This window comes from Carcharodon carcharias, chromosome 25 (genome assembly GCF_017639515.1).
Source record: "Carcharodon carcharias isolate sCarCar2 chromosome 25, sCarCar2.pri, whole genome shotgun sequence".
NCBI classification, from domain to species: Eukaryota; Metazoa; Chordata; class Chondrichthyes; order Lamniformes; family Lamnidae; genus Carcharodon; species Carcharodon carcharias.
The window spans coordinates 3467656-3490384 of NC_054491.1; the positions used below are offsets into that span (position 1 = coordinate 3467656).

The 22729-nt window shown below is 44.3% G+C and overlaps 1 protein-coding gene across 5 annotated transcripts; it reads right to left on the reverse strand.

Annotated features, from left to right (window-relative positions):
• Positions 1 to 9972: 9972 nt before the first annotated feature.
• LOC121269477 (mth938 domain-containing protein-like) lies at positions 9973 to 16545 on the reverse strand. 5 transcript variants are annotated; one of them, XM_041174048.1, is made up of 4 exons: positions 16455 to 16545; positions 13451 to 13592; positions 11988 to 12083; positions 9973 to 10374 (listed from the first exon to the last, which is right to left on the reverse strand). In XM_041174048.1, exons 2-4 carry the CDS (start codon positions 13580 to 13582, stop codon positions 10234 to 10236), a joined length of 369 nt encoding a protein of 122 aa, XP_041029982.1. In that variant the 5' UTR covers positions 13583 to 13592; positions 16455 to 16545; the 3' UTR covers positions 9973 to 10233. The 5 variants fall into 5 exon arrangements, with proteins under 5 accessions (XP_041029982.1, XP_041029981.1, XP_041029984.1 ...); XM_041174047.1 differs by lacking the exon at positions 16455 to 16545 and adding an exon at positions 15856 to 16044; XM_041174050.1 differs by lacking the exon at positions 16455 to 16545 and adding an exon at positions 15515 to 15650.
• Positions 16546 to 22729: the final 6184 nt, after the last annotated feature.

Genomic DNA, 22729 nt, shown 5'->3' on the forward strand with positions numbered 1-22729 from the left:
TGCTTCTGTCTTTCAGTATTTTCTTCTAAGGATTCTGTAGTGGAGCAAAACATTCATGAATGTGTAAAGATAAAGAAGTGAGACTAATGTACAAAGAGTAACGGTTTTCTAGATGGGATGGCTGCGATTATTCAATTCTTGGTCTGCGCTAAGATAGCAGATCTCAGATGATGACTACAGAGGTATTACCACTTACTTCAATATCACAGGAAAAATGAACTCAGTTCCCATCCTTGATTGCTGTTGTGAGAATGGATTTTTTAAATATATTTTGGGGAATATTGTGGTATTCTGTAAAAAAGGCTGGGTGTCTGTGTGTGATTTAATTAAGCTGGGCAAGAGGTTGAAAGGAGTCAGGCTGTCTAGGGTTTGGAAACATGAAAGGTTAACGGTGATAAGTTTGAGATTAGATCTAACATTTGCATTTTTAGATAAGTTGAGAGGTTGTTTGACTTTCAAAGGTGAATCAGAGGCAACAAGGAAAATGTTTGCATCTTGCAGGAGTCCATAGGTATTTTTTTATTGACCCAAAAGCAAAGACAAGACGGAACCATGAAAGATCTTACATTTGGAAGGGTTTGAGTTTCAAAGGGGTGTGAGAAAAATGGGATTGAGATGAAAGGGGAAAAAGGTATATTAGCGTTACTGTGGACAGCTGGGTTTTTAGCTATTGAACTGTTAAGCTATTGAACTGGATAGCTGTTAAACTGGAGATAGCTGGAGATGTTTGAGCGGTTGAGAAGCCTTGGGCTGCAGCAAGCAGTGTTTTTCTGAAGTGATTTCTACAGCAAAGTGGAAGGAGGTAAAGGTCATGTGGTACACCTTAATTGAAGCTACAGCCGTTTTCCTTGTGTATTTTACTGGAATTTTCATTTTTCAACATCTATAAGAGAGTGTTGCCTGGAAGGTGTTTACTTGTGGGTTTGACCAAGTATAGAGTTTTGGGGGAATGTGTTGTAAGACTAACCTTAATTGTGTAACCGTAATTTTGTGTGCTAAGTTTTCTTTTGTTTTTGTTAGCAAAACTTTTACTTTTAATTCTTAAAAACCCAAAAGTGTGACTGGACCTCTTACTCCTGAGATTGGTACACCATCTTCTTGTTATTAGAATGCAAATAAAAAGGCTGTGGTCATAACACTGTCCAGTTATTTAAACTGGAAAGTGAAGGTGTGTGAATGGTATGAGAACAAAACTGAACGGTGGCATGTTGTCCTCCTTTACCCCCAATATTGAATACCATCCCAAGACTCCTTTTCCAATCTCATACATGAAGAACAGTCACCGGGAACAGAAATTTTTGCTCCATGGACGGGCGCGCGCCTGACCTGCTCGAGCGTGAAGTGACGCACGTTGACGTCAGCCAAGCTTGCCGATGTCAAAGCACTGTCGCGCGATAATTTGGTTGGTGGGCGTGCGCCTGACAATTAAAAGGCCTGTTAAGGCCATGAAGTAATTAATTAACTTAAATTTTTTGCTGTCCATCCAACCTAATGGTTGACGGGCAGGCGAAAAGGCCTTTGCATTTTTTTGGAAACCTCACCCACGGGCGGGATGAGGTTTCCAAAAACAAACAAGGATCAAATAAAAGTTTTAAAATTGAATTAGTAACATGTCCCTGGGGGGTGGGGGGGGGGGACATGTTTTCTTACATTTTTATTTTCTTCATTTTTTTTTAACAGTTCTTCATCTCCCTGAGGCAGATCTGTGCCTGAGGGATATTTTGAAGCGCTCACTTGTGTGCATGCATGAAGTTCGCACTCAGCCCACTCGCCCTCCTACCACTCGTGTTTCACGATGGGCAGGCCTTAATCATCCCCACCAATGTGAAATTGCGGTATGGACCCAATCACTGGCAGCAGTCGGCTTCCTGACCACCCCTTCTCAGGCTGACTGCCATGGCAAAATTCTGTCCCTGAAGACAGCTGGAACCGTACCTCAATGCGTGAGTGCCTTCAAGGACAGGAGAACATTGGAAGGGAAAAGATGAATAACTTAAATGCCTCCCTTCTTTTGAGTGGAGATAACACTGGATGCTTTCAACTTATTGGGTAGTTTACTGCAAGTACCAAGCTGTTATGTCGGCAGACTGGGCTGAAATAAAGGACACATTTGAGCATGGGAGGCAATACAGAGAAGTGGCAAAAGACAGTGTCAGGCATTCAAATTCTGAGAAAAGACTGGGGAGACTTTGCTTACTTAGCATTTAGAGGTAAGTAGGATTATAAATAGTAAACATTAGCCTATGGAAAAGGTTAATCCATAACACTACCTTGCAATATATAAGTAGAACAAAGGAACAGAAGTTTCCATTCAGAGTACTAGAAGCAAAATCCTAGGGGTAGAATTTTCCCCCCGTTGGGGGGGCTGTGTGGGGCCAGGCACAGACCCAATTGGGTCCACGTCGCCATTTTACCAGGGAGGCCAATTAAGGCCGGCCCAGCGTAACGCGCACCTGGAAGTGCTGTGCCCTCCCTGTGCGGACCAGAGGGAGGGGCGGTTGGTTGCCTGAGTCAGGAGCATGCTCTTTTGCGCGTGCATGTGAAACAGCACAGAAACATCCCTGAGGTATAAAGGTGCCTAAGGGAGATTAGTTTTAAGTTTTAACAGTTCAATAAAAGGGTTGGAAAAATTTTATGACATGTCCCCTCATGCGAAACTGTCACATGAACTGGTACTTGTACATTCATGTTAATAATAACTTTTGAGAAAATTTAAAATCATTCATGAAACCTCATCCCGCCCGTGGATGAGGTTCCATGAAAATTGCAAAGGCTGCCTGGGCTCTTTGCCTGCCCACACCCTTAAGGTTGGACGGGCAACTCCGGTAATTATCTTAATTGTTAGTTAAGTGGCCTTAATAGGTCTTTGACAGTTCAGTGGGCGTACAGCTGACTTGGCTGTCGGCCCGCCAAACTGAAAATATAAATGACACATGGTGACATCGATTCTCCGCTAGAAAAATGTAAGAAATGATTAGATGCATCGTTGGTTAGGTCATGGATAGAAATTTTTGCTCATAAAATCTTTTACATCCACATTAATTTATCCTTTCATTGTACAGACAGTATCTTCAGCAATACTCCCTCAGCAGTGTTGAGGTATCACCCTAATTATGTGCACAAATCCATAGTGGGACTGAAACTCTCAAAATTCTGATTCAGAGGTAAGAGCGCTACCACCTGGGCCAAGCTGCCATTTAAACATTGCAGAGAAGAGGACGCAGTAAGCAAGTCTACCAGACCTGCTGAGTTTTGCCAGCGTTTTCTGTTTTTATTTCAGATCTCCAGCATCTGCAACATTTTGCTTTTGTTACACAGTAACACTTTGCTGGTAAAATTAAGTCAACACAGATTGTACAGATTATATTGCTATGCATGGCAATTTATTTTTGAGTAAGTTTTCTGTTAAACCATGTTATGATGTGGCAGGTGATTTGTGCTAGGTGGACCAAGTCCGGAAGGGAAACTTGGCCACGCTATCACAACAGCTTTGGAATTTGTATTTATTACAAGAAGATTTGTACGCTGAATTCAGAAGTAATGAGTCCACTAACATCTTTAGAGATTTTAAAAACTAAATTAAAACATTTATCAACAGAAGAAATGATTTCAAGCACACACATAAGATTACAGTTACTTAATACTATGACAAATCCCAAAATCCCTAATTAACCAGACTCCCAGCCACACACCCCCTTTAAGGCAACAGCCCAAAACAGATTTTAAATTTAGATAGGCAAGCCAGCAAGTTTACCACAGCACCCATTCGACAGTGGAATTCCAAAGGCTTTCCTCCACTTTTGGTTACTGGACACAGCAGACTTCTGAAAAAGTGACTGAAGGCTTCCCCAAGGTTGTTTTATACAGTCCTTTTAGATCTTACATGCAGCCACCGCCCCCCCCACCCCCCACAACATAACCTTCCATCCTTCTTTATATATTTCTCTCTCTTTAACCTGTAAAATCCATTGTTCTATATGCCTTTGGAAATTTACTTTTCCTATAATATAAAAATCTTTTGTGTTGCCAATATGGTCAGTACCTTTGAGCTAAATAAACATACTGCTTGGACTTGCTATCCTATTAGTTGTAAACATCCCTTTGAAACCTAAACAACTGCTTCACTTAACTAAAAATGCAAATTCCTCCACACCCTGCATGCTAAACCCTCATCCATGTTTACTTATTAGCATTTCAAGTGCCATTTACCCCTAACTTCTTTTCATAATTTAAAGCTTGCAGTCTGACTCTAATTCAATTAAATCACACAGACAGAACCATCTACACTCACACCCGTAAACCTACTTTACAAAAAAAAAATAATATAATGAGAAAAATGTTAGTTTCATGACAACCAGTAGACTTGAGATGAAGGAATCCTGTTCAAGCTTTGATAAAAGTTGAAGTCACATTTTAATATATATATATAGAATATTTTGCTGTATGGCAATGCATGGAGGTGATCTCATTAAAACACATAAGATTCTGAAGGGATTTGACAAGGTAGACACTGTAAGGTTGGTTCCGCTAGCTGGGAAATCTAGAACAGGGGGGCACTGTCTGAGAATAAGGGGCTGATTATTTTCTCAGCCAAAGGATTGTGAATCTTTGGAATTCTCTATCTCAGAGGGTTGTGGATGCTCCATTGCTGAATTTATTTAAGGCTGAGACTGATATGTTTTTGGTCTTAAGGAATCAAGCGATATGGGGAGCAGGCAGGAAAGTGGAGTTGAAGCCAGTGTTCAGCCATATATTGAATGGTTGAGCAGGCTCAATGGGCCATACTGTCTTCTCCTGCTCCTATTTTTGATGTTCTTAGCACTGTGTTTAGACGTTGAACTGATTAAAGCTTTCACATTTTGGAAATATCTCCTATTTACTAATCTGAGGTCACCTTCATCTAGACAGGTGTTTCATAATGTACAAAAGCAAATTTGTTCAAGAGCAGGCTAGTTATGGCAGACACACCAGAAAACATCTCATCGACAAAATGCAGACCACTTCCCACTTGGGAACAGAGTACGTTTCTCGACAAAGCCAATTTTTTAATGACAGCAAATTAATGAGTCAAGTGGCCTAATTCTAAACTAGAAGTATATTTTCCTGCTGGAAATTATGCTCAGCTACTGTGCAAGGGTTTTCAGTGCTCCAGAATCCTTAAGGACAGTTATAGTAAATAAGTTGTCATGGCTACGGCTGGTGCTCACTAATGGGGATAGTTAAAATGTAGTTGATTCATTGCTTTCTAAATTACAAGTGGCTTGCAGGAAAGTAATTTAGAGCATGTTGTTACCTCAATTACACCGGGCTTGGTGAGCTAAATGTCAAAGCAACTTGAAACTCAAATCCACTTAAATATGGCTTAAATGTCAATCTCTCCAAACTCTAGGCCTTCAAACATTTTTTAAAAGCCTCTCCTTCCTCCTGCTTTAGGGTTTATTTCAGCCCTTTGCTTATTGCCTTCAATCAGTTAATTCATGTATTACATTTTTTTTGGCAAAAGTATTTATTTTTGCGTCTGAAAAACTCATTTAAATGAGTTTGGTTAAGTGACAAAGTACCCAGCATGAAATGTTTTATTTCTACATTTTTTGCAGCTAGCTTTTTTGTGGGAATCTAAAACAAACTTACATGTGACATAGCAGCTTGTACAATGTTGTGTACACCTCAGAATTCTTTAAGCTGTGACATTTGGGAAGTCATTAGTTGCAGTTTGGTCAAAAAAGGTTGGCCTGGACTTGATGGGCTGAGCGGTCTGCTTTTGTGCTGTAATCGTTCTATGATTCTATGAGGCGGTTGTGATGAAGTATATGTGTGACTGTGGAATCTGGGAAGTTTAATGACTCCATTTCATGTAGATGATGTTTTGTTCATGGTTGTTCTCAGTTGTCTAAGTGCTTCAGAAATCATTACTGCGAGAGGGTTTTCTGCCTTCTTGATGCTATAGCATCCTTAAGGACAGCTAGGGCAAAGAAGTTGTCATGGCTCCATCAGGTGCTCACTGATGGGGACATGCGCCCAAAAGCCATAGTGAGGCCGGTGGCTAGCAACACCCAGGGTCTATAGACACTGCCTTTCATTCCTGCAGATGACTGAGAACCAGTGTCACTGAAGACTCCATATGTCTAGGGAACTGGTCGGTCACATCTGCCAGCTTCTGCAGGATTTGGTGCCACAGGACATGGAGGGCATCCACTGCCAGTGGCTGTGAAAGTGACCACGGCACTCAATTTCTACACCAGTGGCTCCTTTCAGGGCTCCACAGATGACCATCTCTGGGATCTCACAAGCCTCCATCCACAAATGCATCCACGAGGTCACGGATGTCATCTTTGCGAGGGCACACAACTTTGTCCATTTCACCCGGGACCAGGACAGTCAGGATACAGGATACAGGATACAGCCAGGATTGGATTTGCCCAGACCTCTTGTTTTCCACAGGTGCAGGGTGCCATCGACTGCACTCACGTGGTGCTCAGGTCTCCATCACAACACACAGTCAACCACATCAACCTCAAGGATTTCCATTTGCTTAGTGTGCAGCTGGTGTGCGATCACTGAAAACGCATTCTGCAGGTCTGCGTACGATTTCCAGGGAGTGTGCACACCGCTTACATCCTCAGTCAGTCATAGATCCCTGGAGACTTCCAGGGTCCATAGAGGCTGCAGCTTTGGCTCGTTGGGGACAAGGGCTACCCGCAGAGGCCGTGACTGATGATACCCGTGCAACGGCCTCGGACTGCAACACAGCGACATTATAATGAGGCTCATGGAGCAGCTCGCAGCTTGGTGGAGCAGACCATCGGGATGTTGAAGATGAGGTTCTGATGCCTGGACTAGTCTGGCGGTCCCTGCAATATAGCCCACAAGGGTGTCATGCATCGTCGTTGTCTGCTGCAGCCTTTTCAACCTGGCGCTGCAACGGGGAGATGAGCTGACTGATAAGGAGATGCACGTCTCCTCCAATGAGGACGACGCCGACAGGGATGAGGGTGAGGAGGTCCTTGAAGGTGACGATGATGAGAATGAGACCCTCGCGCTGGGTAGGTGAGGCAGGCGCACTTGGGAAGCACTCATAGCTGCTTGATTTCTGGGGGATGGTGGCGACATGCAGTAAGGTGACCCCATCACAACTGTGAATGTTTGACTCCAGTCTGGCTTATGGCAGCGTGAATACACTCTGTGAGAACGCTCATATCATGGAAACGCAGTGGAGGCCCTAATAGTCTCTCGATTGCAGGAGGATGATGACAGCATGCAGTGGGGACACTCCATAAATCTTCACATAGCCTCTGAGAAAGTCTGAACCCTGTCTGGCTAAGGGTATATTGCTTGCGCTCTGTGGTCAGGGTTAGATCACAGAGACGCAGCCATACAACTTTAAAAACATCTGATCCTTTGTCCGTCTTCAGCACCTGAGCCCTTCAGGAGCACAACATCAGTGGTCACAGATGCTGAAGAGATAGGGGCCAGCCCCTCCTTAAAAGGCACTGAAACCACATCGAGAGAATGAGAGAACCCTGTGGCGCCTGCCCACTACATTCTGGCAGCAATGACAAGCACCGACGAGGTGCAGGCATCAGGAAAGTTTCCAGATAGCGTGAGGCCGGACCATCACTTTGGTCTGAAGGCCGCTCAGAGCACAGGGAAGAGGCCCTGGACTGAGACACCTGCCTTTATCTTGTGCAGCAAGGTTTCACATCTGAATGACAAGAACACTGCTCATCAGAAAAAGGAGCCAAAGGCAGGGAGACATTCTTGGGAGTTTATTTACAATAGTGAACAGTATGTACAAGTGATTAATACCCATGACCAGGCTGTGCAACTAATTCTCCTTACCTTTCCTAACCCTGTCGCTATGTCTTGGTGCTCCCTGGGCATCCACAGCTGGGGTGGAGGCAGCCTGCTGACTGTGATGCCCTGTCTGTGATGACCTTGGCGAGCATCCTCTGGAAGGCTGGGACTTGGAGGTCAACACTGTTTTCAGGGTCATGCTGCGTGGCAGTGGCACCCTCCTCGGCCTGTAGAGTTGGAGGTGCCAAGGTCACAGGAAGAGGGGAGTCGGATGGGCCAGACAGTCTCGGGGTCACCTGGATGGATAGGCCCAGAGTGTGCACCTGTTGATCCTCCTCCCTATGGATGTCTGGGGGCCCCAGGCTGACTCCTTGAAGATCAGGGGTAGCTGGAGTGAGATCGAGCTGCCTGGCACCTGTCTCGCGCACACACTATTTCATGCCATAGTTGACCTCCGAGGTGGAGTTGAGCCCAAACAGCAGTGCAGGAGTTAAGTCCTGGACCAAGGTCTCCATGGTGGATGCCATCCTACCAGTGTTGATCTCAGTGTTTTGGCATGCCGGCGCTATCACCTCAGAGTGAAGGCGGACGGACTTCTCCATCGTGCCTTGCAATCTGAGGAGTGCAGCGGACATTCCTTCCTGATGTTCCCTAGCTTGTCTTTGCAGCTCTAGCAACTGTGACATGACCAAGTCCAGACGCTGACTTGGACTCAGCAAAGCTTTGGCCTCCAGCAGTCCTCTGAGTGCCAGAAACCTGGGAAATCCCTGCCGCTGCCTGCTGTGGATCGGACTGTGCAAAGTGTTCACCAGATTGTGATCCCGGGGCTATTCTAAAACTAGGTCCCACCGAAGTGCGTGTCTCTGTGCTGGTGGAAGGTGTGTGTGAATGTTATGACAGGACTTCAGGGAGGGTGAGTCCAGATTCCTCTTCAGAGGTTTCTTTGGGGCTTGGACTCCATCGGCTGTTTGGCAGATATGCCTTTGAAAGCAAGCAGGGACAATTAGTGCATGGCAGTGGCCTGTGAAACAGCACACATCACTCACAGCATGGTTGTCTGATGGATGATGCCCTGCTAAACCCTCACTTGGTAGAGCAACGCCGACCTCACCAACAGTACGGGACCGGTCCAGATCCTCGCCGGCCAGCTGGATGGCTCGTTTTCAAAGTCCATGAGGACCTTGATTTCGGGCATTCAGCTACCTGGTCTATGACCTCTCCCTCCTGCTGTGGGCCAGCTTGTCCTGCATGAACAGAGATGGAGAAAGTGTAAGCAGGACGCCTACCAGGCCAGATGATAAACATGCCTGGCCTTAGTGGGTGGTGAGTGGTCCCATGGACGGGATAAGGACAATGACAGCGAGTGTGAGAGAGTGAATGGTGGTGTCCCTTGAACTGGCAGAGAGTGAGGGCCCTGGGGAGGTGTGATGGGTTTGTGAGTGTGAGAGTTGTGTATGATGAGAAGAGTAACTTACGCTGGCGGAATGGAAAAGATTATTCAGCCTCTTGCGGCACTGGGTGGCTTTTGAAGAGCATTGGCGTTGACCATCGCTGCCACTGCGTCCCAAGCCAGGTTTATGCTGTTTCTGCCCATCCTGCGGCCAAAGTGGGGGTACAGGACATCCTGATGGACCTCCATGGCATCCAAAAGGGGCATATTGCTGAACCGGGGGTTGTAGTCTTCTTCAGTTTCAGGGCCATGTCTTCCATGCAGCAGTGGTGGTCTGGAAGCACTGAGATGTGTGCGTGGCTGGACTTTAAATATGGCCCAACATGACACAGCGGCAGGGTGATGGCGGGTGGACGAATGAGGGCCCGCCCGCCATGGAAACAGCGTGTTTCCCGGGAGTGCTTAAATAATGTGGTGGGTTTGGGACAATATGGCATGAAAACCCACCATCGCGGCTGGTGGGTAAAACCTTGTTTTACCTGCTACTGCACTTAGTGCAAATCTGGGATGATTTCTCCCATTGACTTTCAAATTATCAGTAACTTGCAGGAAAGTCATCTATTTCTTGTTACTATAATTCCAGACACAGAAAATAAGCATCTAGTACGCGCTATTCTGGGCTACATACATACAAGATAAATATCCCATATTCATAGCACTGACTATAAGCCAATGCATGCAACAGCCAAGGTCAGAAGTGATATAACAGAGTTCAACATACACTTTAGGCGGATGCAGCAAGGAATGTTTATTAACAGGAAATATCATGAAGTATTGCTTTACACCAGTCCAAATAATCTTTTCAGCAGAAATTATGGGCTACTGAATGTTTAAGTGGTTTCCAGAGTCTACTCTACTTTACAGAACAAAATGTTGAGTTAGTTTGCCTTTGCTTCTGGTATTAAAAAAAAATAACAAAATGCTAAAACTGGGCATCTGAACACAACTAGCTATTCTCCTGTGATCCACAAGATGCCGACTCAGATGCATCAGCAGGTTGAATGGAAGATTCCTCCGACGGCAACCCCCTCTTTCACCAGTTTATTGTACTGATGCACGGCTTTCTCTGTCTGTAGAACCACAGCAACAATACCTTTACTTCTGATGAAAGACAGCGTCTCTTCAGGCACCTAAATCCAACAAGGCAAGTTAAGTTTCTATGACGTTACTTCGGTACATTCAGTATTGATTGCAACCTGCGCCCATTACTGACTTGGATCAAATCAGAGTCCAGATCAAATCTATGGCTTACCATGCTACAAATTAATAATTCCAAAAAACTGAAGGATAAATCTGTTGATGTTTTATTAAAATTCAATTTGGTGTTAAAGTAATGATACCTAATAACTATATTCAAAAACATGCAAAAAGAATACAAGGCAAAACTTTTTTATGCAGTGACTAATTAGGATCTGGAATGCACCACCTCTGAGTGTGGTGGAAACAATCGCAATTGGGGATTTCAGAAGTGAAAGAAAACGCAGGGCTATGGGGAAAGGGCAGGAGAGTAGAACTAGCTGAGTTCCCCTTGCAAAGAGCTGACACAGACACCATGGGTCAAATGGGCTCCTTCTATGCTGTAACCATTCCATGATTTCATGAACGAAAGAGATTTTTATAAATTATCATTCAGCATGATAAATGGTTAAATTTATTCAAAATTTCTTTAAGGCCAGTTTTATTAAATCCAAATTGGAGCCTTGATTTAATATCTCATCTGAAAGACGGCTACTGCACTGGAGTGTCAGCCTAAATTATATGCTTAAATTGTAGTGGAGCTTGAACCCACAACCTTTGACTCAAGAGGTGAGAATGTCACCAATGAGTCAAGGCTGACACCTACATTACCAGCATCACTAGAAATTCAGGAAGGTGGCACACGAGGCTCAGGGGCCATTCTTCCCTCTGGCCCAATCCACTCTATCTTCCAAAGCAGTGAACCTGCTATACAGAGATTAACAAATGGAAATTCATGTTCCACCCTATGGTTACTCAAAGTTGCTAATGGGGAAATTGGAGCATAATAATAATGTTACTGGGCTAGCAATCTAGATGCCTGGACTAATGCTCCGGAGACAAGTTCAAATCCCAAGCACTGGGGGAATTTAAATTCAATTAATTAATAAATCTCGAATAAAAAGCTAGTCTCATGCAAGAGCATGGAACCACTGGATTGCCATAAACACAGATCACTAGTACCCTTCCAGGGAGGAAATCTTCCAGTATTATGTAGTCTGGCCCACATGTGACTCCAGACCCACAGCAATGTGACTGCCCTGAGAAATGACCTAGAAAATCACTCAGTTGTATCAAAGAGCAGAGAAGTTGAATAAGCAGTGTGTGTGTACCTATACCACAAGGACTGCAGAGGTGACTGCAAGAAGGCAGCTCACCGCCACCTTCTCAAGGGCAATTAAGGATGAGCGATAAATCCTGGCCTTGCCTGTGTTGCTCACATCCCATAAATGAAAAAAATGATACTAGCGCCGACAAAATGTTGTTAAAAATACTAAGTTGGTACCTAATTATTTTTCAAGACACATATACACACACACACAAGATGTTTAATATAAGCACTACTGGCAATGGAACACTTTCATGACAAATCTGAAAAATTATTCCTTAAATAGACTGAGGTGCAAAAAAAATTACATTGCAAGAAAAGCAATGGGCTCATCAGGACCACAAGCAAGTGAAGCTTGATGGTTCATTTTGTTTAGTGTTTCTCTTCAAATGTACTTACTTGCAATGCTTCATCCATTCCCCTTCCAATTACAAGAGTCTGAACACCTTTGTTTACAATTTCATTAATATCAGCTGGCTGAATTCCAGGTGTATGCTGAAAGAACATGAGAACAACATTCATAGTACAAACTACAATTCCATGAAACAGAAACGTTTTTTTTTATTCATGACCAGTCTTCAGAGTCTATCAAATTCTCTATGGTTGCCGAGTTTGATTGCTGGGTGTTGTAATTATTGACAGCCTCAGTGGTCTGAAGCCTCCAGGTTAGAATATTTCATCAGCTTTCAATTCTTGTTCTGATGTATCCTATTGTATAGTGTTTCTGTTCCCTGACCTCAGCCATGACCTGAGACCTGATTTGAGTCACATAAATAAACTCCTGGAATGTGTATTGAGAATTCAACCATCAGGCCTCAATTCAGCTTGAAGAAGCTATTAAGTTAATATTTGCAAAGTCAGACCCAATATCCAAGTGCTCAAACTGTTGAATGAATCTCAAAGTGGCAGCAGTTCTTACCACATGCTCCTTATCATATCTGAGACTATTCATAAGCTTTAAAAGGAACTAGATTCACATAGAAAATTAGTGTGTTCCGGATGCCCTGGAGAAATATTCTAAACACAGTATATCAGGAAAACAAACAGTCACAGAGGACACGCAGATCTATTTCAACCAAAAAAAATTGCATTCATATAAAATTTATGTCAGAAAGACATTACAGGAAAAAAAAATAGGTAAAATGCATAAATAGGCAGAGTCAAAAAAGGGGTTGACTAAAAATGTTGCATGTAGAATTCTGAAAGAGGAAGAAGGTAAGAAAAGGAATTGGGAAGGAGGTCCAGAGGGCAGAGGCAAGATGGCTGAAATATTGGTTGGTGAGGCACAGTGAAGAGTAAGAAATAAGAATTGCAGAGATGAGGGCAGAAGCAAACAGACAAATAAGATCTTAGAGGCATTTGAGGATGAGTATAAGGATTTTAAAATTGATATGTACAGCATGGGAAGTGGGTATAACCTGACAAGGGTGAAAGTAATGGAACTACAGAGCTTTAAGCATATGGTTGCATTAATATGTACCAGTACATTTCTGCCTTGTATTTATATTTTTACAGCAATTCCCTTTCACTGTTGGATACCATTGTTTAATGCTGCTTGCTAGAAGGATCTATTGTTTAGGCTGAACAATGTATTAATGTTATTCTTTTTGTTGCTGTTGTTCCATAAGTATTTTCTTGAATTTAAAGTGAAGTGTTCTATTGCAAACATTACAATATCTGGACATGGAATCGGCAGAGCAACGCTCTGGAGCAGTGTTCACAGCACACTGTTCTACATGAAATCATTCCCATGTGGACATGCAATCCAAAAGCAGACAATTTTTGCAAATTACACCATTTCAAACTATGCAGTTTACTGGATTACAATTATTTTCAGCATCTCAGATCAAACCTCTACTCACATGAGTTCCTGTCTCTCTCCAGTCCCACATTCGGTTTCCTCCCGGCCAGACTTTACAGTCCTTGTACAGAGTGTCACTACCCTCAACCTTCATTTCTCCCCACCTTAATGAGGCTATAGATGGCGAGGTCATGCTTCATTCACTGTTGAGAAAGGGAGACAAAACCTGAGCTTCCATAGCGGATAACACACTTCATCGGTTTCGGTCAGTATCTATTTGATGTATTTAAAGGAACTGGACAACATAAATGTGGTACAGACCTTTTAACTTAATGAATCACTGGAATGTCCAGTGTTAGTACTTCCAATAGAAGAACACACTATTATACAACTTAGATTTCCTTTCCCTTGGTTTTCTCTCTTCTCTCAAAGCTTTGTTCTCATTCCAGAGTATGGATTCACATGTGCAGACCTCCCAAGAAACCATTCTACATTTGTGGGCCAGAACAATAAGTGTTCATAGGTCTTTTAATCATGGAATGATAAAGCAAACACCAGAGGAAACCTGGCTGCTTTTCCTTTTCCTATTCTAGGGTAATGTGGCCAATTGAACATCCCTGCTGCCATTCCTTCCTAAATTAGCCTAGACCATATATCAAATCTCAGAGTTTTCTGGCACAAATACCATTTGAGGTTTAAATTTCAAGTCAGTCATATGTTTTTTAATTATAACAATTAATAGATAACTTCAAAGACAAACCAATTACATGGTAGAATAGCCTTAACGTGTGGATTTTTAATGATGGGAATTTGAATGTTGGATAAGTACGGGATCAGGCTGTGATTCCTGATGGTCTGTTCATTTACTCACTAAGTTCACATATGAATAATAGCCATTTGAGTGGGGTATTGAAGAGGTGCTGGCACAGAACCAAGACTCTAGCTGGAGATGCTCTCTTTCAAAAGAAAGGGAGTAAATTGGAATGGAAATAAAGATAATAGTTACAGCACAAAAGGACTACAGGAAAGTGAGGCCATTTTATCCAACAACCTCAATTCTTTCATATAAACCTACAACTACCCAAATCGCAGAATCTTAGCATTCCTTGATTAATTCTAGCGTTTTCGTCTCCAGTCATGTGCCTGAATGCCAACTCAAGTGCTGATCATTCTTTATGTAATAAAGTGCTTTATGTAATAAACTTGCCTTTTGCTAGTTTGTACTCCTGACACCTTGTTGTGCAGTGAAGGTTTAACGTAAAATAATGTTCCGGGTTTATATTTTCTGTTTCATTCAATGTCATATGTTTTTAGATGGCCCCAATTCCTTAGAGTCCAAGTTTATCCAGCTTACCTATTTTTATAATTCTGTCACGGGGGGATAAACTAAATGGAATGGTGCCCTCCCTCATTTTTACTTTTCTTTGCGTTGCAACTGTTACCCTTTTTTTTCCTCAGTTAAATTCTACCCAAGTTGGTAACGTTGCTTAACATTGTTATCGATATTGGTTTCAATTCTGCAATAACTATATATACTGTCAAATCTGCTATCACTTCCAGATCTTTTTTCAGGCTCTCTTCATTTAAGTTCATTATCATTCATTGAGTAAGTGTGCCTCTGAATCTTCACCCAATGTGCAATGGCCTGCCTAAATTTCATCTGCCATTAATATGCCTATTGCAAATTTTATCTAGATCCTTCTTTAGTTCATTGACTCAACGGCTCACTTGCCACAACTTAGCACCTTGAGAATTTTACTAAATTATATTTTCTTTCTGAATCCAAATTGTTTACTCAAATTAATAATAATGGGCCAGCATTGATCCCTGCAGCATTTTGCGCAGTACATCTTTCCAGCTCAGGACCTCTCATAATGGGTGACCTGCTAACAGTGCCTTTACCAATGAACATTGATTGTTCCATTCTTCCAACAATAGTTTCAGAACAGCTAATTGCATTTAGTATAGTAAATTATCCCAAGATGCTGAACAAGAGTGTCATCAATAAATATTTCTGACACCGAGCTACAGAGTAAGGTATCAGGGCAAAATACCAAGAACTTGGTCAAAGAGGTCGTTCTGATGAGAGGTCATCGACTTTAAACGTTAATTCTGTTTCGCTTGCCTACAGACGTTGCCGGACCAGCTACTGGGTTTGCAGAATTTTCTGTTTTGACTTCATATTAGGGCAAATCACAAGTCAGGACAATATCGTGGTGAAATGAAAGACATGCAAGGGCACCCTGAGGAGAGAATTTTTGCGGTGTAGCTGCCGAAACAAGTTAGAAAAAAAAAAAAAATTCCGCAACAGGTACAAAAGTTACGGTTAAAAGAAAAAAAAATATTAACAGTGGCCAGGAGTTCACCTGAGCTCTTCCAGCCCGTTAAAATAATTAAGTGGCAGGTAGCAGCCTGTGGCAGCGGGTGAGAGAACCCTCCGGCCTGACACACACATCGGAGCCTCACCCTCTGAAGCGGCGAGAACCGCAGCTGGAATAACCTGGGTCGCTCATCAAACTTGTCGCTGTTACTGGAAGGGAAATGTCTCCCTGCTGCAGCTTTGGGAACTTCCTCCTCACCCAGTCCGGCAAACTCCCAGCACCGCAGCAACCTCTTCTTTAACTCGAGGTCAATGGGGTCAGGAGCTGATGGACCCCCACCCCCACCCCCACCCCCACCCAAACCAGACACTTGTCGACGTGGCAACCCGACCGCTGCAGAAATGTTTAATATTTAAATTTTATTTCTCGCGTGAATTGGTATTTTAAAATTTGGTTTATATATATTTATATTTATTTGGGGGGGGGGGGCGGTGTGTGTGTGTGTGTTGGAGAAGCAGGAGGGGCGGCGGAGACATTCCTGACCTCGACTGTGAGCGGATCCCCGCCCCCCCCCGATCCAGGCCTCAGGCCTCAGGCCCCGGGCCCCGGGCCCCGGGCGGCCACCGGCAAACCCTCCTCCCGGGGCCGGAACAAGCGCAGGCAGCACCGCCCCTCTCAGCGGAAGCAGCTCCCGACCGTCGTTACCCCGCCCCCGCCCCCGCCCCCTCCCCCTCCCCCTCTCACCTCCTGAGAGCCGCCGATTCCCGGAGCCCGGCACCTTGTCCTCAGCATCAGACCCACCGTTGCCATAGGAACGGCCTGGGGGGGGGTGGGGGAGGGGTTGTGGGGGAGGAGCCTCAGTTACAATCCAATTGTCCTCAGCACCACCCACCGTTGCCATAGGAACGGCCTGGGGGGGGTGGGGGAGGGGTTGTGGGGGAGGAGCCTCAGTTACAATCCAATTGTCCTCAGCACCACCCACCGTTGCCATAGGAACGGCCTGGGGGGGGGTGGGGGAGGGGTTGTGGGGGAGGAGCCTCAGTTACAATCCAATTGTCCTCAGCACCACCCACCGTTGCCATAGGAACGGCCTGGGGGGGGTGGGGGAGGGGTTGTGGGGGAGGAGCCTCAGTTACAATCCAATTGTCCTCAGCACCACCCACCGTTGCCATAAGAACGGCCTGGGGGGGTGGGGGAGGGGTTGTGGGGGAGGAGCCTCAGTTACAATCCAATTGTCCTCAGCACCACCCACCGTTGCCATAGGAACGGCCTGGGGGGTGGGGGAGGGGTTGTGGGGGAGGAGCCTCAGTTACAATCCAATTGTCCTCAGCACCACCCACCGTTGCCATAGGAACGGCCTGGGGGGGTGGGGGAGGGGTTGTGGGGGAAGAGCCTCAGTTACAATCCAATTGTCCTCAGCACCACCCACCGTTGCCATAGGAACGGCCTGGGGGGGGGGGTGGGGGAGGGGTTGTGGGGGAGGAGCCTCAGTTACAATCCAATTGTCCTCAGCACCACCCACCGTTGCCATAGGAACGGCCTGGGGGGGGTGGGGGAGGGGTTGTGGGGGAGGAGCCTCAGTTACAATCCAATTGTCCTCAGCACCACCCACCGTTGCCATAGGAACGGCCTGGGCGGGGGGGGGGGGGGGGGGGGGGTGGTGGTGGTGGAGAGGGGGGGGGGTGTGTGTGGGAGGGGGGCGGAGCCTCAGTTACAATCCAATTACACCTCATTCCCCACCTCCCCCACCCCCCCCTCACTGATTCTTATACCAGTCCAGCTTCATTGAGGACTCTCAGCCCCTAACCCTCACCACCATCTGTCTCAGGCTGCTTTAGTCCAACACCCGGGGCTGGATGAGCAGAAATTCCCTCTAGTTAGATATTAGGAAGATCAGAACCAAGTGTCTTCACCCCCTCCACACCCCCCCCCCCCCCCTTATAACGTATTACATTTGCCCCCCCACCGCCCGCTACCAGCTCCACTCCCTCGCCACCTGACTTTGTCTCCCTCCTTGTTAACTGTCTGAGGCTGAACCAGACTGTTTTCACAACCTTGGTGTCGTTTGACCCCGAGATCAGCCTCTAACCTCAGTAACGCGCCACCACGAAGAAAGCACCTGTCGCCACCTCTGTAACATCGCCCCTCTCGGTCTGTCCCTGCCTCAGCTCATTTGCTGCTGCAGATCTTATTCATGCCTTTGAAATGCTAGACTTGGCCATTCCAACACCCGCCTATGAATACTCTGCCCTCAGTAAACTTAAAACCATCCTAAACTCTCCTGCCTTTGTCCAAACTCACACTAAGACCTATCCCTGTGCTTGCTCAGCTATATTGGCTCCCAAGTAAGCAATGCCTCAAATTTTAAAATCCTCATTCTATTTTCAAATCCCTCCACAGTCTTGCCCGTCTGTATCTTTGTGATCTCCTCTAGCCTCACAGCCCTGTGAGGTATCTCTAATTCTGGCCACAAGCATCCCCAATTTTAATTCCTCCACTATTGATATCCATGTCTTCAGCTGCTAATGCCCTAAACTCTAGAATTCCTTCTTAAAATTCTTCACCCTCCTTTAAGACACTCTTTAAAAACTACCTCTGGCCAGCTGTCCCAATGTCATGTGTGGCTTGGTGCCAAGTTTTGTTTTCCAATACTCCTGTGAAGCACCTTGGGATGTGTTATTATGTTATGCATTTGTTACCTATCCCAAATTGCCCTTGAACTGAGTGGTTTGCTAGGCCATTTCAGAGGGCATTTAAGAATCAATCACATTGCTAAATTAATGCAACTTGTTTATGGCCTTTCAAAACTTCTGGGGCTTACAGCAACCTCTAAATCCACAGAAATATAACACACTTCCTTCATTTCTGAGCTTCTCCTTTGGCTAACTTTTCTTAGCCTGGAACTAAACTGTGTAAAGCTATAGATGGAAGTGTAAGAAAGACCTGTTAGCATTAACTTATTCAGAAAATGAGGTGTCTTTCTTCTGGAATTAAATATACCACATAGATCAATGCCCCTGACTTGAGACCTGACTTGAGGGTCTCCATACTGATAGAACTGCTTATTCAAAAAAGTAAGAGCTTTCTATATACCTTCCCTTTGAAATTTAAATTAAACTTCCATAATGCACATATCTTGAAATAACCATTCAACTACCTCACATTCCATGTTAGCTTTGACACAGGTAGTTTAGGGTGGCCTGACCAAAACACAACCAATTGGCCATGGTTACATAGAAAACTAGGAAAAAGACAACACTGAATCCAACTAATGCTGATGTTAGCTGTCACGACCAGTCCATGGGCGAGGTCCCCCAATTTGTTAACTTCCGAAACGGGACCCCAATTTTGTTATGCTCCCAGGTGAGGAGGAATGAGCTAGCTCCCCATCCTTATTCAACCTCATTGGTTAGTTGCAACAAGGCAAATTTGAAAGGGACCCCTTCTTCCGTGGAGTACCTTTTCCCAGTCCAAATGTATTCATTCTTTTTAGAAGGAGCCAATTTAACCAGGTTTGAATCAAAGAAAGAGTAAGTTTATTATAAGAATATAAGGGCATAAAAAATAGGAGCAGGAGCATGCCATCTGACCCCTCAAGCCTGCCTCGCCATTCAATAAGATCATTGCATGATCTGTCCCCGACCTCAACTCCTCTTTTGTGGCAGCTCTTCATAACCCTCAACTCGCCCATGTGTCAAAAATCTATCTACCCCCTCTTTAAATACTTTCAGTGATCTAACCTCCACAGGTTTCGGGGTAGAGAATTCCAGGCATTCACTACACCCTGAGAGAAGATATTCCTTCACATCTCAGTTTTAAATGAGTGCCCCCTTATTCTATAACTATGTCCCCGAGTTCGAGATTCCTCCACTTGTGGAAACATCTTCTCAACAGCTACACTGTCAAGCTCCCTCAGAATCCTATACGTTTCAATGAGATCACCCCTCATTCTTCCAAACTCCAATGAATGAAAGCCTGACCTGTTTAGCTGTTCTTGATATGTCAACCCCTTCATCCCAGGAATCAGCCTAGTGAATCTCTTTTGAACTGCTTCCAACGCCAGTATATCCTTTCTTAAGTATGGGGACCAGAACTGTACACAGTACTGCAGGTGCGGCCTCACCAGTTGTAACAAGACTTTCCTATTTTTAAACTCCAACCCCCGAGCAATACAGGTCAAAATTCAATTTGCCTTCTTAATTACTTGCTGCACCTGCAATTTTCCCCTACAATTAAGGCCCGCCCAGCGTGACGTCTGCTTAGAAGCCCCGAGCACTTCCTACGCGGACAGAGGGGGATTCCCTGAGCTGGGAGTGTGCTCTTTCATGCATGTGCGCAAAAGAGTGCACAGATCTCCTTGAGGCAAAGTGTTGCCTCAGGGAGATCATTGGAAGTTTTAAAAAATTTTTTAAAGGGTACAAAAATATTTTCCTGACATGTCCCTTCATGTGACACTGTCACATGAGCTGGGACATGTCAATTTGTTTTATTTAAATATTTCATACACATCTTAAATCCCTTTTGCAACCTCATCCCGCCCATGGATGAGGTTTCATGTTTTTTCTGCAAGCTGCCTGGGCTCTTCACCTGCCCACCATCCTTAAGGTTGGACGGGCAGGTCCATTAATTCTTTCAATTACTTTTTTAAAGGCCATTGACAGTTCGGCAGGCGCACAGCCAACTTGGCTGCACACCCTTCGAACTGAAAATCTAAATGACATGGGGTGACATCAGGGTGCACGCCCGATATCACCCCACTCCAGCTCGCCGACCGGAAGATGCAGCCCCCAGATCCCTCTGTGCTGCACTTTTTTTGGAGTCTCTCTCCATTAAATAATAGTCTGTCTTTTGATTCTTCCTACCAAAGAGCATGACCTCACACTCTCCTATATTAAATTCCATCTGCCAAGTTTTTGCCCACTCACTCAACCTGTCTATATCCCCTTACAGATTCCTTATGTCTTCATCACAACATATCCTCCCACCTATTTTTTATCATCAGAAAATTTGGATACGTTACACTCTGCCCCCTCCTCCAAATTATTGATATAGGTAGTAAATAATTGAAGCCCTAGGACTGTAGGACTGATCCTTGTGGCACTCCACTAGTTACGTCTTTCCAACATGAAAAAGACCCATTAATCCCAACTCTCTGTCTTCTGCATGTTAACCAATCCTCAATCCATGCTAATACATTACCTCCAATACCATTAGCTCCTATCTTGTGCATTAACCTTTTATGTGGCACCTTATCGAATGCGTTCTGGAAATCCAAATACACTACATCTACCAGTTCCCCTTTATCAACTCTGCTTGTTATATCCTCAAAGAACTCTAGCAAATTTGTAAAACATGACTTCCCTTTCACAAAACCATGTTGGCTCTGTTTGATTGCGTTAAACTTTTCTAAATGTCCTGCTATTTCATCCTTAATAATGGACTCTAGCATTTTCCCAACGACAGATGTTAGGCTGACTGCCCTATAGTTTCCTGATTTTTGTCTCCCGCCCTTCTTGAACAGGGGCATCACATTAGCTGTTTTCTAATCCCCTGGGATCCTCCTGGAATGCAGCAAGTTCTGGAATATTTCAACCAATGCCAGCATTATCTCTGCAGCCACTTCCTTTAAAACCCTTGGATGCAGGCGATCAGGTCCTGGTGACTTGTCTGCCATTAGTTGCATTAGTTTGTCAAATACTTTGTCCCTCATGATAGAGACTGTTACAAGATCTTTCCTCCCATTAGCTCCTTGTTTATCTGATATCTTTGGAATGTTTATAGTGTCCTCCACCATAAAGATTTATGCAAAATATTGGTTTAAATTATCTGCCATTTTCCTGTTCCCCGTTATCAATTCTCCAGTCACATCCTCCAAGGGTCCCATGCACACTTTAGCCACTCTCTTTCTTTTTATACACCCATAGAAGCTTTTGCTGTTTGTTTTTATATTTCTTGCCAATTTACTTTCATAATTAATTTTCTCCCTCTTTATTAGCTTTTAAGTCATCCACTGCTGGTTCCTAAAAAATTCCCAATCCTCCGGCCTGCCATTACTTTTTGCCACTTTGTATGCTTTAATTTTTGATTGGCGACTCTCCTTGACCATCTTTGTTAACGATGGGTGGTCCATCCTTCTGGTCAAGTCCTTCTTTTTGACTGAGATAAATTTTTGCTGAGCGTTATGAAATATCTGCTTAAATGGCTGCCACTGCTCATCCGCTGACCTTCCCAGTTTATTTTCCCAGTCCACTTTAGATAACTCTTTCTTCATACCTCTGTAATTGCCCTTATTTAAGTTGAGGACACTGGTTTGAGACCAAAGTAGCTCGCCCTCAAACTGAATTTGAAATTCTACTATGTTGTGATTGCTACCCCCTAGAGGATCCTTAACTACGATGCCTTATTAATCCCACCTCATTACACATTTTCCTAGGAAGGTTCTGCAATATATTGCTCTAAGAAACAATCCCTGATGGACTCTGCAAATTTGTCTTCCATGTTACCCCTGCCAATCTGATTTGTCCTGTCAATATGTGGATTATAATCACCCATGATAATTATAGCGCTCTTCTTACACACCTCCATTATTTCCCAATTTATGCTTTGTCTTAAAGTGAGGCAACTCTTCGGGGCCTATAGACAACTCCCACCTGTGACTCCTTCCCCTTGCTTTTCCTTATTTCCACCCAAACTGATTCCACATCACAATCTATTGCACCTATATCACTACTTACCAGCACACTGATATCTTCCTTTATTAACAATGCTATCCCACCTCCTGTTCCTTTGTGCCTATTTTTCAAGAACGTTGAATACCCTTGCATATTGAGTTCCCATTCTTGGTCACCCTGCAACCACGTCTGTGTAATAGCTATCAAGTCATATTAATTTATTTGTATTTGTGCCATCAACTCCTCTATCTTGTTACAAATGCTGCGTGCATTCAGATAAAGAGCCTTAAGCTTTGACTTTTTACCATTATTGCTCAATTTGGTTCTGGTTTCTGCTGCACTCTTTTG

What these genes read in the sequence shown, in the direction of transcription:
- LOC121269477 (XM_041174048.1), bottom strand. Translation starts at nt 13,582, where the DNA reads ATGACCTCGCCATCTATAGCCTCATTAAGGTGGGGAGAAATGAAGGTT. An exon ending in GGAGAGAGACAGGAACTCAT is followed by an intron (nt 12,084 to 13,450) that starts GTGAGTAGAGGT and finishes ATGTTCTTTCAG; the next exon opens with CATACACCTGGAATTCAGCC. An exon ending in GAATGGATGAAGCATTGCAA is followed by an intron (nt 10,375 to 11,987) that starts GTAAGTACATTT and finishes TGTTGGATTTAG; the next exon opens with GTGCCTGAAGAGACGCTGTC.